Source organism: Archocentrus centrarchus, chromosome 15, assembly GCF_007364275.1.
Source record: "Archocentrus centrarchus isolate MPI-CPG fArcCen1 chromosome 15, fArcCen1, whole genome shotgun sequence".
NCBI classification, from domain to species: Eukaryota; Metazoa; Chordata; class Actinopteri; order Cichliformes; family Cichlidae; genus Archocentrus; species Archocentrus centrarchus.
In genome coordinates, this window is record NC_044360.1 from 17474565 (window position 1) to 17490021 (window position 15457).

Sequence of the window (15457 nt, forward strand, 5' to 3'; positions counted from 1 at the left end):
CTGCGCCTTCCTTTGCTTTAAGTCATGTCTTGATTAATGAAAGCTGCTCATCAGTTTCTTTGAAGGTACATTTTAACCTACTGCATGTGTGCTGATTCGCTTCTAAAGGAGAGGTCAGCACTTTCCAACAAAGGCTTCCTCATATCAGCTCTGTAGCATTTACATTTTTATCTCAGTTTTTAATCGTTTTGATTCAGTTTTCAGTAAAAGCAGTCTTGACCAACCTATTTCTACCGAATATGCCTGTCCCGTCCTGTTTCTGTCATTCCACAGTCTAAAGACTGTGCTCTATCTCGACAATCACTTGGAAATAGGTCACCACTCCATTGGCGTTTACGCTTGAAACAGTCTCCAAAAGTCTCCACATTCCGGGAAATATGGGTGGAAGACAGTAAACACTGTAATGTGTCACAGTTGATCCGTCATGCATTTTGGAGAACAAAGATGCCAAACCTTTTTTATTGTTGTAAATTAGTAGTGTATGTGTCCGGAGTGATCAAGCTATGTATGGTTTTGATAAAGTTGGTCGGTTTCATCGCAGCCTGCTGTCTATCTGCATCACCCCTTTATTCTGACAATAAATACTGGTGGTTTTGTAGCCGAGGCTTTGCTGAGAGCTGAGGGCCCAGTGTGGATCTGGAAGGTTTTGGAACTGAGCAGAGAGTAAATGAGATTTCACCTCTTTGTTTCCTTTTGTAAATGGAAATGAAGGTGCATGGCAGACCATGTGCCTTTTCACGATCCTTATCCATAATGTTTTTGGAAAAGCTACAGCTTATACTGGGTATGTGTAACTCTACCTTTGGTAACCTAAAATAATGTGCCACCTGTTTCCTTGAATGACCACTGGCCACACAAGCAAGCCGTCCCCCATCAACTACCATGGTAAATTTCCAGTGGAAAAAAAAACACCAACCAACCAACCAAACAAACAATCAAACAAACAAACTCATTTTCATCCTGTTACAGAAAACAGTTTTGGTCCTAATCACTAATATCTGTATTCAAGACAACTATGCAGAGATTTATTTTATACAATTCATTTGTTTAAATTATTAATGTTTAAAATGATGGATAACTAAGATCATGGATGTTCTGAATGATAGGTGTCTTGTACAGTGTTCAGTTGTATTAAGACATATACTGATGGTTCAGCCACACTAGAGTAAAGGACAGCAGAAAATCAGTGGTTGCCCAATGATTGCATTCAATTTTTTTTTTTTTCAGTTTTGGAGACCAATTGCACATAGTTGGCATATTGTATGTGTACTTAAATGTGCAACACCCGTAACCACTTTCAGTCACAAGGTTATTGTACAAGTTGTCTGGTGGGAGAAAATCGTGTCTCCAACAACTGTGGTCAGATCTGAGACTGATTGCAACCACACTCAGACAAATCAGCAAAGGTTTGCAAATAAACATGTTGCACTCAATCTGAATCAGTCTGCGCCGAAGAGTGCAACACATCTGTGATGTGTGTCTTCGCAATACGGAACTCAACTCAAAAGCTTTCCAACTGGTTGTATTCTGGTTATACATTTCTATAAGCAAGATTGCCAAGGTTGCAACTATGTTTTTATCTGGGTAAATCACCACCCTGCAGCAACTATTGTCATCATGATGCACCGAAGTTGTTTTGAAGATGGTAACTGACTGCAAGTGGTTGCAGACCTGGTCCCTGTCTTTGAAGCAACCATTTCAAAGGCAGCAAGATTGCAAGTTAATTGCTAACAGTCACAATAATTCTGATCATAATGCGGTCTCCAACCACTGTTTTTTCTAGTGTGACTGTAGCATGAGGATCTGACTTTTCAGGTTCTCTAGTACGGTAAGGAGATTATATTTTGTTTCAAGCCTGTTATGTACTAGTCCAGGGGTCGGCAACCCGCGACTCATGCGGCTCTTTCGTCCTCATGCTGCGGCTCTGTGTGTCTTGGCCCTATTTTTGTTAGTTCATTTTTTTGTTGTAGCTCTAAATTGGAACATTATTATGATCTTGAAATATTAAAATAAATAAATTTATTATTATTATTATTATTATTTTCATCTCTCAATATATGCATCACTCGCGGAAGCCGGTAGCGGCTACTGGCTTCCGGTAGTATTTGCGGCTCTCAGTGTTTTCTTTTCCGTGGAAACTGGGTCCAAATGGCTCCTGTACTAGTCAAATCACAAGAGAGACGGCCAAAGTACCAAACATAAAAATTGGCATTGACATCACTATGGCTACATCCATCTTATATATACAGCCTATGTTAACAATCAGAAATACTTGAAGCCTGGAGAGTGTTCAGAATAATTTAAAGATTATCAGACAATCACATCAGACCAAGAAATTTTCAACTTGTCAACTTTATTTTATGCTTTGACAGTTTGAGTGATAGATTAAAAAATTTAAAAAGCGGTAAATCAGAGTAGTTTCCATTTCTATCTATCCCATTGCTTGACTCCATCTAATTGGTCAGTGAGAAAAATTTCTGTTTACTATGAAATATGTTAAAAATAAATGCAGGCTTAAACTACTGAGGAGAAACAGATACAGGCAAGTGCCTCCTCATTTAAGTGTGTGTCAGTAACTTAGAGGGTTTGTTTGTTTTTCAACCAAGCAAACATTTCATGCAGATGATGGTCTGAAAATGATTTTTTTAGGCATCAATATACAGTTTGTGGTTTATCTGTGATAACTAAAGAAACATGACATTTCAAGCAGGTTTTCTTTATAAAAATTTCAAATATATTTTATTCATTAACTTTTTGTAAAACAAAGATCTATTTCAGTAACAGAACTACTTACAGGTTAATAGGTTAGAAAAAAAATATCTCTCATTGCTACAGCAACAGTGTGTTCAGGTGCTAAGGTCTTTGTGTATGAGTTCTGCTTTCATACCATAGATGTTTAACTGAAGCAAATTAAAAAATAACAAGTAAAAGAAAAAGAAACATTTGAAGACCGATAGTGAAAAATAGGAAGTACAAGAGACTTATCAATCCAACGTTTTTGGCTCTGTCCAGAGTCTCTTTCTCTCTCTTTCTCTCTCTTTAATTCTCCACTTGTTTTCAGGAAGATGTCTTCTCTGCCCTAACTTTATTCTTTCTCAAAATGAAAAAGTAAAAAAATATTCAAGTTTCCCTCTTTCAGGCCACAAAAATGGTTCTGTACAAAGTCAGTGAAAGCATCAGTCTGTCTCATTCCATCAGTCTTCTTCTTTCCCATCACGGATAAAAAGAAAGAAAAAAAAATCCCAGTTTTCTAAGCATTTAGAATAGGTCTGAATTACCTCCTTTTTACAACATGCAGTTAAGTGGATCATCAATATTTCTCTGCTTTGATGTTGTTCCTCGGAGCACTGTGCCAGCATGTGCACTGGCACACTGCACAGTCCTCATATGTTTACTCTATCATTGCTCTCTGCTCTTTTTACACAGAAACAAACCTTCCCATCCCCTCTATTTCACTGCAGTATTGAGTGTGTTTTCTTTCCAATGGTTAAATTTCCATTTCTTAATGCTGCTATCTAAGAAGATTGCTTTAAGATATGATTTAAATGATTCTATAATATCAGAAGAGGGAAGCAGGATTGTTAATAAAGAGTACAGTAGAGTGCAAATCAATACGAAATCATCCTAATGTTTTTTTTTGTTTGTTTTTTTTGTTTTTTTCTTGGTGGTGGTGGGGGACTTGACTTATTTGGAGAGTAGTTTTCCCTTCTCCAATAAGAATAAGAATAATCTCTGACATCAGTGGAGATCAGGACAACTACCTGATTTATGTTTAGCTTCAGGGCTGGTAATAGATTTTGCAAGGATTTTGCATTAGTGAAATAACAGCTATGATCTAAGTGAAACAGGGTTGAATCTGAAAAGCAAAGTTTTGGAAAGTTCAGCAAACATTGCAGTGAACCACGTCACTGGAAGACGGTGTGGTAGGTGGGGCACTGATAGGACTTCATCAACTTGATGGCAAACTTAAGCTCCTTGCTCTTCTTGTCCCACTTGTGAATGGACGTGAGCAGCAGTTGCTGGTCCACTTTGCGGCCCATGATGAGGAAGTTAGAGCCTAGGCTGTCCAGCTGGGAGCATGGACAGTTGGCACCATTCTTAATGTACAGGGTCAGCTTCTTCAGGTCCTTCTTCCTCAGCACACCCTGCTTTAATACTTTCTTCTTCTTCTGCGCTGCAATCAACTTCCGGTCACCCTTCTCCTTTTTCACCTCCTTGATTTTCATCTTTAGGACTGAAGGAGGAAAGAAGGAGATATTTAAAGCCACTTTTATCCAATAAAACCCTAAAGCTGTTAATGTGTCACTATGATTCCCCTGTTTCATTTTTACTTAAGCAGCTGTGGTATTTTTTTTCTTTCTGGAATTCTAGCACTGAGCTCTGTTCTGTTCTAAAGCAGTAGCTATTTTACACCTCCCCTGAGTATCATCATTTAGACTTTCCTCAGCAGTGTGCAAAAACTGCATCCTTATGAATGTCTGACTCGGGGAAAAACTCCACAGTAAAACATCTCTTTTGGCAATTCAAAACGCAAGTCTTCTCTTTGTTATTGTTGAGTTATTCCTGTTGTCTCATGTCTCACATCATGTCAGGTTTGTAGTCAGGTTTAGGTCAACCTCTAAGTGCTACTAAAACCTATATCCAAGTGTAAAGGTTTAAGTCTAAAGCATTGCTTATAGTGTAAGATGATTAATATTACTATATGCAGTCACTATCATCTGTTGTCAGTCTGCACTGCCTGTGTCATTGTTTACACACTTTCAGTGCAGTGTTTTGTGAACTGTTGCATATTTTTAGGCAGAAACAGAACACAGAACCTCTGTGTTTTTATTATGTGCACAATTTGGTTGCAACAAACTCAAAGTTTATCAGCCTAATGAAGTACTGAGTTGTATCTCCCATTGCACCTTGTGTTTATAAGTTCATATTTTTTTATATGTGAGAGATTAAAATTGAACTGCCAGACATTCAAGAGGGGAATTCTCTGGGTGAACATTTTGACAGGTGAAATTAATCATGGGTCGGGCAAAGGTGTGGGGTTGGTATGAAGCATCGCTATGTACCCAGACCTGTTGGAAGATCGCCAGTTCACTTCTCGCCTGCTTGTCTATGGTTGCATAAACATCCCTCAGTACACTCAGATAGGTATACAGTACATGTGAAGTGATAGCGTGTTCAAAAAGGAATGTGTGCATTGAGTTGCCCCTTGTTCACGTCCTGTTTCACATCCAGCTCCTTCACTGTGAGTATGTTTATGCAATATATTTGCGTGCCTGAGCTGTGTGTATTTTTGTGAAAGACTGCATTCATGTGTATGTACGGCACGTGCTCACTAAAGGTACGAAGGATAATTCATCTCCCTCTGATTCACTTTAAATGCCCACCCATAATCAGTCATATTTAGTCATACGTGGTGCAGTGGGGCCCTCTGTGTAGCCTGGCCAGCATCTTTGTGACAAGCTGGACCCACGTCTTTATACAAAGTCACTCTCTTTAAAGTGAGCAGAGGAGGGCATAGAGGTAGAAGCAGCTGGAAGCGTGCTGTCGTTTTGAGGAGAAACAGGTTTTCTTAAAGCAAAAGCAAGCAACCTACTCTAACAACCAGGTGTAGGCTAGACAAGACTCCTGCCATTTGTCCGGCTGGAATATCAAGAGATTACACATGAAAAGTAGATCGTAACAAACCCTCTCTGAGGGTTAACAGTGTCTGAAGATGAATAGGTAGCAGCATTCATGAGGCATGAGATCAAGCTCTCACCATATAGAATAACATTGTAGAGTCATGCTTTCCTTGATCTCCAAATCCATATGTCACAGTTATCTTTTCGTCTCCTCCAGCCACATAAATGCTAAGCCACTAAAATGTCTTTCTGTGGCTATCTGCTTGAATCTGCATTAATCATGTTTTGCATTAATGAATAGAAAGAATCTGTGTTTTGCTTTCTGATCCCTGAAGCAACCTCATGTTAAAAGATTGAGATATGTAATCCTATAATCAATCAAACAAATAAATATCTGTGATTTGGTAATGTCATGATTAATTACAAGGGACGAGTCTGTACTTTGGCTGCAGCTCAGCGTGTGAGGAAGGTGCACAAAGGCGTATTTTGTTGTTGTTGGATGGGGCTTTATCATTTATTATGGGTCATGGGTCATATTCATTTGAGATTTTACCAAACACAGAAAATGGCTTTCTGCATCATGCTGGCCACACATCTTTTATAATTTCACAATTTTTTTTTTTTGTCACCATTCCTTATTTGGTGCTCAAAATGTTTGGACCAGAGCAAATAGACAGCACTGTATCATTAACTCTAAACATTGGGGGAAGAGTCTATACAAACAGAAATTCAGCTGCTGTGGAGAATGATGGGCCAGAAGCCTCGACAAACACAAATAATGGAATAATTATATAATTATACTCTGGCTTTGCGTGAAGGTCATTACTGTTGTGAAACAGGAAAGCTGGAAAGCGGAAAGTTTGGAAAAGGGTGTTGAAGCTCAGTAATTTATCAGTTCATGAGAAGAAAAAGTTTGTTCTAGTGCTGCAAAATGAATGCCACAAACATGAGATTTAATACAAGGGAAGATCAGAAGTGAGAAAAGGGATGCACAGGTGAGATTTGCTTTCATTTTTTTTTTTAATCTAATAAGCAAACATAAATGGTATAAATACCATTAATCTTCATATTATTTAACTACGGACACCCTAAATCTGTGTTTTAGTGTGATTACGCTTTTTGTAAATATGTAGCTTTTTACACTGTCGTAAAATTCTGTCCATTCATGTTGATGGGAGCTTTTAAGGACACAGTGCTTTGACTTTTTAGTGTGTTATTACTAATTTTCAACACAATATTTAAATAATCAATTTTATTATTACCTCACGAACAGACTTGTAAATCCAAATCAAGCCTGTGATGAAATATTTTGTTCACACTATACTTGGCTGACTATTGGGCACAAAGCGATTGCACTTTTCTGCGTTGTCAGTCTCTCACACTCACTTTTTAAAGTTTACCTGACTGCAGACTCTCGGTTAGGGCGACCCTGCTGTGCGTTAGTGTTTGTATCCATATGCAGGTCTTATTCTTTTAAATTTTTGCTACTTACCAAAGTCACTTGCACAGTAGTGCTCCATGATGTTGTCTGTTTTCAGCTCATTGTCACAGGGTGGGCACACCTTTGACACTGAGGGGACAAGAAAAAAAAAATTGTCATCACCTAGACTGAATCTGGTGTTTTTAAGACCAGATTAGCTTATATGTAACGGCTGTGTTGAGGTCAAGTGCAGCCAGCAAAACCAAAGCTGTGTCAGTATGAAATCGTTAAGCTCTGAGCACTTCTGGAGCACTTATTTGCAACCCCCCCCCTTGTCAGAGGCTATTTGCTGCTGAGTGAATGCAGAGTCCAGTAGGCTGACTGATGTTTGCCCTGCAATTACACTGGCGAAAATGTTTTTATTCTGGCCGTTGTATATTTTGGTGGCGCAGGCGTGGTCTTGGCTGTGCAGAAAGGTAAACGCTGTGGCAGGAGCTGCTGAACATGGTGAAAAGTGATTCAGTACACAGACACAGCCAGCACTTAGGCCACACAGCAACCACATATTGTGAAAGAGCAAGGGGAAACCAAAGCAACAAGTTCAGTTTATTTTTAACTCAAAATTTACTGTCATGCATGTTTTACTCAAGAGCATGTCTGGCCTGTCTAACTTTGATATGGATCTTTGTGATTGTTGTTGTGTGCCCACACAGTGAAGACAGATCACAAGAGGGAAGTAATACAGGCCTGCATAAAGTCCTTTTTATGTATTTACAGCTTGTTTCTACATTTTAATATGTTTACAGCTGAAGCAGACTAGCAATTCAATCAATTTATAAAACTTATAGGAGTCCCAAGACTTCTGGAGTCATCCTCTCTCTCTCTCTCTCTCTCTCTCTCTCTCACACACACACACACACACACACACACACACACACACACACACACACACACACACACACACACACACTCACACACACCACCTTGTAATTTTCTCCTCAATATAAAACATTATCACGACAATTACTGCATCAACTCCATGTAATTTCAGAGGCTGGTTCCAGCTCTACGCATCTAATATCAGGCTACTCATCCACAAAACAGAGCCTTGAGCCAAGTGAGCAAAAAAAAAAAAAAAAATCCAAACTATAATATTAGAAAGGGCCACAGAGAGAAGGATGTGGTATAGAAATCTTGCCCTCACAACATACCTATACACCTAGATGACAAATTTGACAGCTGCAAGGGAAAACAGTGCAGACCTTTTGCTGAGTTAGCAGCCTTTTTTGAGATGACTGCTTATAGGAGAGTTAAATTATTCTGACATTCGCTCATCACAAGATCCAAAATATGTTATTACCCCCCCAGCTCCCTATTCTTTCTCTTTCTTTCTGTGCCTCACACTTCTAAAACACACCTATGCAAAAAAAAAAAACAAACAAAAAAACACGCCTATCCTTGCACAGTGCAGGCCCTGGGTTAAAAGTCAGGGTTCAGAGGTTATCACCCCAGCCCAAACCTCAGCGTCTGGCCAGATAATGAGATGGGTCAAAGTTTAGCATGCTTCGCTGCTTGGGTCATGGGGAGGTGAACCCCCTAACCACCACTGAGTATATTCATGTGTGTGTCTGCATATGTGTGTGTTGGAGGTAGCTGAACCATGTTCTTGTAGACTAACTGCCAGTTTTTTCTCCTCTGAGGGTTCCCATGCTTTCATAGGCAGGAGACCTACAAGGTCAGGATTCTAATTGTTTGGTGCTGACATGAAGACTGGGACAGAAGCATGGAAACACATGCGCACACACACACACACACACACACACACACACACACACACACACACACACACACACACACACACACACACACACACACACCACCCCAGAACAAGAGACAACAAAACTTCTCTGGATTTGTAAGTCTTGAATGGTTCCCTTGAAGCCGTTTGGTCTTATTCAGATTCTGCGGTAATTCATTCTGGTTTCACAGGGGTGGTATTTTGGCAGAAGGCCTGGTTGCGTTGATGCCAGAGCATGTGTCAGGAGAAAGCGGTCCCTCCGTGAAACTTAGTTGAGCTTGGATCGAAAACCAGCATTTGGATGGTGCTGAGAAATCACTTAAGGAACAACTGCCCTCATCGCCGGTCTCTGTCGAGGGAATCACCGTCATGTTCTGATGGGAGTCACTGCTGCGTGGCTTGCTGCTTTTTTTCCTGGACGCATTTCTGCTCAGTAAATATTTTGACTTTGAGCTCATTAACGTATTTTTGCCATCATCTCAAAGCAGCTGAAGAATTTTTCACCATGTGATTAAATTGTGAAAATCATGCTCTCGCTCTGGTTGACTTTGGACTTGACCACCTCTTGTGTGCTACTTTTGGCATTTACCTACTGGGTTATAAACTTAATCATAGAAATTTTAATGTTCCAGTTTACTGAGACAAATGTTATTGTCTTACAGGGCTTACAGAACTTGTGGAGGATAAGGAGGTTGGGAGTTGATGATTAAGGATAAGAGGAAAGGGATAATGGGAAGAGGGAGAGTAGGGAGAAGATCTTGTGGAAGGCACTGCTGTTAATCTTTAAACAGCAAGCCAAAGTGGAAATGGTACAAAGCAAGAGGGGAGAACTTCTCCAAAACTTCACTTACTCATAGCTCTGAGGTTAATAACGCTTCAGTCTTTCTGCAGTGTCTCCAACAAAACCTATTAAACTTATAAAAGTGAAAAGTGATTTACAAAATAATCTGGGAATAGAAAGCCACACAAAGACATGGCATTGTGCATCAACGCAAAGGAATATTTGTTCTCTTTAATCACATAGTTAATGTCATTTTGTTCTACTTACATGTAGCTTAGGAAATTGCTTTCTGGCATGAAATTTAATGGGTAATATAAATTATGGTCATCGCGCAAATCATCTTGCCCGTTCACAGTGAATTCCTAAAAGACACCACTTGTCATTACATTACATGTAACAACCTCATTAACTTGCTTCAGACGTGCAGCTGAAAACACAAACACTGTAAATCATACTTGTTACATTTGACTGATTTGCTTGGAATCAGTTTAACAGTTGGGTAAAAATGGAAGAAGTTAACATGCCACCGCTGCCTCTTTCTCTCATGCACACTTTGAATAAACACAAACGCATGTCTTCACAAATAAGATGACCACACTGTCATCTGGTTCCCTGACATTTCTTGTACCTCATCTGTTGTTGCCTGAGCTTCACAGCAACTTTCATAGCAAGAATGCTCCATTTAAAGTGTGTGCCGGTCACTATCTTATGCCTCATTTGGGTCTTTTAAGTTATGAGCAGCAGCACTTATGCCATAAAATGGTATTATGACGGAGATGAAATTCAGCGTGATTTACATCTGTTAAAATGTGGCCTGCAGAAGGACAGAGGAGAGCTAAAACACAGCCCTCAGGAAACCCATGGGGCCCCTAAAACACAGCATGCTTCTTGCATCTGTAGGAAGCCTATACAGAAAAGAAAATACATTCTCAAAAGGCCTCAGCAGTCCTCCATACCCAGAGATTTGGATCATATTTTCCATTTCATATAGCAACCAAATTCATATGAGCAGTGCCTGTTATGCTGCTGGGGTCCTGACAGTGCTGTCTGTCTTCTTTAATATGGATGTAAATCACACTAGTCATATCACAGTCTGAAGCAGGGACAGAGCTTTCATACCATGAAATTTCACTGGCATGGATATATGTTGAGTATTAATTTCTGGTGTAAACATAAAACAATGAGATGTAGCTGATGGTGTGGCATTAATTGTTCCCTGCCTGACAGACTCAGCTTGGTTGGCCTTTTCCCGCTCCGGGATGCCTGGGCCCTCTTTTGTCAGCAGTCAGCTTGTCTTCTGCGGTGTAATATAGAGACTTATATTTCACATAATCACACCCCTTGGGCTCTTCACACACACACACACACACACACACATACAGTAGGCACATGCGCCAACACACAACCTAAGCTCAGGTGGTGGTGAGTTTCTCCCAGTTTTGGCTGTGACAGAGAGATGGAAAGTGAATCTTACTCTGTACTGTTAGTTTCCACAGGAGTCCTCGAACCATGCTATATCATGTAATTGCAGAATAGCTCAGATAGCATTGGGGCCTCTCGGACAGGGGAGAACAGCGGGTAAAGCAATACTAATTCCTGTGATTGATCCAACTCCCAAAGATTCACCTGGATTACCACAAGATTCTTCATATGAGCCAGTGTAAAGAAAATCATCAGTGTCCTCCAATGACACAGAGGCTTCCCAGGAAACTCACTTCTAAGAGCTGTTAGCTGAAATTCCTTTTTATTATTGCTGGCTGTGTTTTCATGTGTGTGCATATGTGTGTGTGTGCATGTGGGCGTGCGTGCATGTGGATTTAGGAGCCAAAAGCTTGTCCTCAGGATGGCCTCATCGGCACATCTGAGAATCTCTGGTTCTTAGCAAAATGTCAGTGACTGAGCCTTCAGGCTAGAAGTGATATGGGTTCACTCTCAGTTTCAAATGCTCACATGAATACACACACACACACACACATGCACACACTTACAAGAGCACACACCCAAATTTAACTAAACCATTATTTAATTTTTTGATTTAGTGTCATTTTATTCTTTAAAAATTGAATTCAGCATTTTTTTTTTTATCTTTTGCTCTTTGCGCATAAAATTTTGTAATGCCAAAAATCCGTCTTCAGATTTTCACTGATTCTCCAGGACCTTCTGTAATCTATCCTCCTATCATCATTGTTTGAAGAGATGGGATCAACAAACAGTTGCCTGTTTGGGGAGGCGACAGATGAACTTCAAGCTGCCTCCTTCTCAGAGAGCATGTAGAAGAATGAATTATAACTCTGCAAAACCAAAATGTCACATAGTTGATACGAGTCCTACAAAAACAGAACAGCCATTTTCCCTAATGGAAAAGGAACCACATTAATTCATCCAAGAATCCTCCTATGATCTTTTCCCACTTCTTTTGTAAATCAGATTAGATAGTTAGATGTCAGTATGCTGTGACCATTGTTGATAAAAAGCAAAGATATGCCACACAACTGACTGACAAGACTGAAACAATATTGTTCTAATGACTGCCTTTCAGTACTTTAGGAAATTTGTTTAAACTATCAAAGAACAGCTCAAGTAACAGAACGGAGATTTCATAATTATCTTAAATGAAACGGGAACCTTTCCACCAAAAAAGAAAAAAAAAAGATGGCAAGTAAGTCTAAGCCTGTGAGAATAAAAAAACTGAGTTTATTTTTGAATGTGGATGGATGGATGGATGGATGGATGAATGGACAGTAACTGAAAGCACCCTCAGCACACTTAGATCTAATTCTGGGAATAGTTAAAAAGAGCTGCACTATTTTCTAAACCGGATCTAAACCGTTTTCTTCAAGTTCTTATTGAAAGCAGAGGCAAACACTTCTTATGCTGCAGGAAGCAGCTTTTCTCCTCTTTTGTAAGCTGTGTGCCTGTCTTTACTTTCCTGCTTCCCTCTCCTTTCACTCCTCTTCATTCTGCTCTCTCAGGGACAATCAGACTTTCGTGATTCCCATTCTCTGCCTGCGTCTCTTGTCCTGTCATGTCGACTAATTAGTGGGAACTCAGTAATTGGCCTTCTAGCTAATTGGCCTGCTTGCTGCCAGACCCAACAAAGGCTGAGCGGACTGGGGCACAGTGGGGACTGTCCCCCTCCAGTGTCTAAAGACTCTCATCAACTCCCTCTCTCTCCCTCTCAGCACTGACTGCTTTTGTGAAGAGGCTGCTTAAGTAGTTGAGCTTCACACACACACACACACACACACACACTCAGACATACACACAAGCATTTGCACACCTCTTTGGATTTAGTTCCCACTCAGTCCCACTATTCACTATTGGTACTCCTACTCATTGCCTGAGAAAAATATTATAATATTTTCAATTTTTCAAATCAAATCACTCTCAGAAACCCTCACATGACATATGCCTTTTTGTTTCATCAAGCTAGTGTTAATTGGGTAATTTGACACTCTGCAAACCATGAACGAAAACATTATTCATTCACTCTTTGACTGACTGTTTAGCTGTAGATGGATGACTACTGATAAAGGTGTGTGTCCGTGCCTGTGCTTCTGTGTAACTTTTTCAGTTAATACCTCACAGTCCATCTATCTTAACTCAGTGAGCGATCTGGCTTCTGGAGTCTCTAAGTCTCCTGGCTCTGTCGGTCTGTCTCTGTACCTCCCTGAGGCATATGCAGATGGCACGGAGCCGTCCTTAACTGTCCACATAGAACTTTCCCCTGTAGCATCTTCCTGCTCCTGTCTCTTTCGCTGACCTCCTCTAAATAGTCTCCCACTTAAACGCTCATCTGTCATTATGGCAATGCACGGAAGCCATCTGATTCTGTCCTCCTCACAGTTTACAGGCTCTCAGTGTCTCCGACTGCAAGGACTTGAGCGATCATACGCTAAAGTAATATTTTAAACGCGATGAAAATTCAGAACGCAGAGGCAAACTGTATTTCCTCACTTATTTTCTGCTAATAGTTTTTCATCTCAGCATCTGCATCTGCAAAACACAACACAGTATTTTTCATGGCAATGTCTTTTAAACCCTTTAAATCTAACTTTATAAAACATAAGCCGTATTTAGGATAGAATATTTAAGCACACGGTCAATACAGTAATGCTTTTGAAGCTAAAAAAGATCAACAAAGTTGTGTTAAAGTTATACTTATTAAATTATTAAGCCTTTTTAAAAAAGTGATTTCTAAAACAGTCAGGTGATATTTTAAGTTATATTTATATTCAAAATACAATCTGTGGAAAGTGTCATTTTAATAGCACCAGAAAATCCTCTGACCAGCTGCAAAAGCTATAATTTTAACCAGTAACCTCTTCAGGAGCCATACAAACTAAAATAACTTATGATTTCATTGGGATTTAACTTGGTTGTATTTTGTATGAGTGTGCTTGAATGATTGTGCCCTACCTGGTGGCTGGGTTGCATGGTTCCCGGTGAACTGCATGGGGATGCAGAGGTCGTTATCAATGGGGAACTTGTCGCAGGTCAACATCTCCGGCCAGGGAAAGCCATAGGTCTCCATTACTGGGGCACAGCTGTCCCTGACAGCCTCACAAAGTGAGCGGCAGGGGTAGATGGGCCTGTCAAGACATATCGGCGCAAACAGTGAACATAGGAAGACCTGCGTATCAGCATGGCACCGTTTGGCCAGAAGGGGCACCCAACTGCCTGCCTGCTGCTTGACTTCTGGCATGGTCTCATGGTCCAGGAGGTTGGGCAGCCTCATCTTCTTGTAGCCCACATTGTGGCACAAGCGCAGGTCAGCTGGTATGTCCAAACACTGGGGCTGCTTGGTGTAGAAGCGGCCATTGTGGAAGTTGTCCGACTGCCAGCTGTAGTAGTCATACTCATCTGCGGCCGAGACCGTGAGGAGGAGAAGGAGGAGGGAGAAGGGCGACAGGCCCAGTGCCAAGCTGAAGGAGCCCTGGGTTAATGCCCACCTGGGGCTCTTTTGTCCGGGTGCCATGCCTCTATGAGTTCAGAACAACAATTCAAGAAGGTTATATCCAAAGTCTCCAAAGTAACTCAGTGAAAAAAAAAATGCAAGGAGAAGAGAGAAACAAGGGGGGCAGGCGTACAAGCTGTAATCCCTTTTTTTTCTCCTGAGTATGAACGCAGCGGATTGAAAACAAAAGTGTTTAATTCCCTTCTTCCCTGGAGAGTCGACCCTCTAAGCCTCCCTGAAACACTTTCCTATGTGTGTGTGTATGTGTGCCTCAGGTGGTGGAGTGGGGAGGCAGCAGTCAGGGAAGGGTGGGAAAACAAGTAGGACTTCTTATTTTTCTAACTTTCCCTGCTCAGTTTCTCACTTTTCTTCCCTCAACCTCTCTTAGATCTGTCTCCAACCCTCTCCTGCTCTCTATCTATCAGTCTGTAGCTGTAATGAGGAGTACCTAGGTTTTAAGAGGCTGTGGTAGCTGCTCTCTTCTGCTGCCTGCCCCCTAGCAGGCTCCCAGACCATTCACCTTCCTACTGGACTCCCCTGGACTCACTCACAGCAGCTCCAGCCAATCACAACCTCAGGGGGAGGCTCCCACTGGCCTTCAGGACACTCCTTCTGCCCCGTTATTTTCATCAAAAGCCCTCCTCTAGAACAACTTAACATGAGAGAAAGAGAGAGCAGCCTATGGCAAGTTCCTCCAGCTGTATTTTTTAAAATTGATCTCTCAGATATGCACAAGATTCTTTAGTTAGAAACACACCCAGAAGACACTATCATCCTCTTAGTCATGTTGTCTTTGTTTTGGATTTCTAAACTCTTTACTCCCCTTCCATTTACTCATGAGAGACAGACTCTACAAAGCTCTTTCCAGATTGCTCCATGC

The 15457-nt window shown here is 40.8% G+C and overlaps 1 protein-coding gene across 1 annotated transcript; it reads right to left on the reverse strand.

Annotated features, from left to right (window-relative positions):
- Nucleotides 1-2711: 2711 nt before the first annotated feature.
- Nucleotides 2712-15014, reverse strand: sfrp5 (secreted frizzled-related protein 5). The gene is made up of 3 exons (XM_030748235.1): nt 14040-15014; nt 7114-7191; nt 2712-4234 (listed from the first exon to the last, which is right to left on the reverse strand). The coding sequence occupies exons 1-3, from the start codon at nt 14596-14598 to the stop codon at nt 3906-3908; spliced, it is 966 nt and encodes a 321-aa protein (XP_030604095.1). The 5' UTR covers nt 14599-15014; the 3' UTR covers nt 2712-3905.
- Nucleotides 15015-15457: the final 443 nt, after the last annotated feature.

Coding starts and splice junctions, on each gene's coding strand:
- sfrp5 (XM_030748235.1), bottom strand. CDS start 14,598: ATGGCACCCGGACAAAAGAGCCCCAGGTGGGCATTAACCCAGGGCTCC. Junction 7,192..14,039: donor CCATGCAACCCAGCCACCAG/GTAGGGCACAAT, acceptor TTGTCCCCTCAG/TGTCAAAGGTGTGCCCACCC. Junction 4,235..7,113: donor CTACTGTGCAAGTGACTTTG/GTAAGTAGCAAA, acceptor TTCCTCCTTCAG/TCCTAAAGATGAAAATCAAG.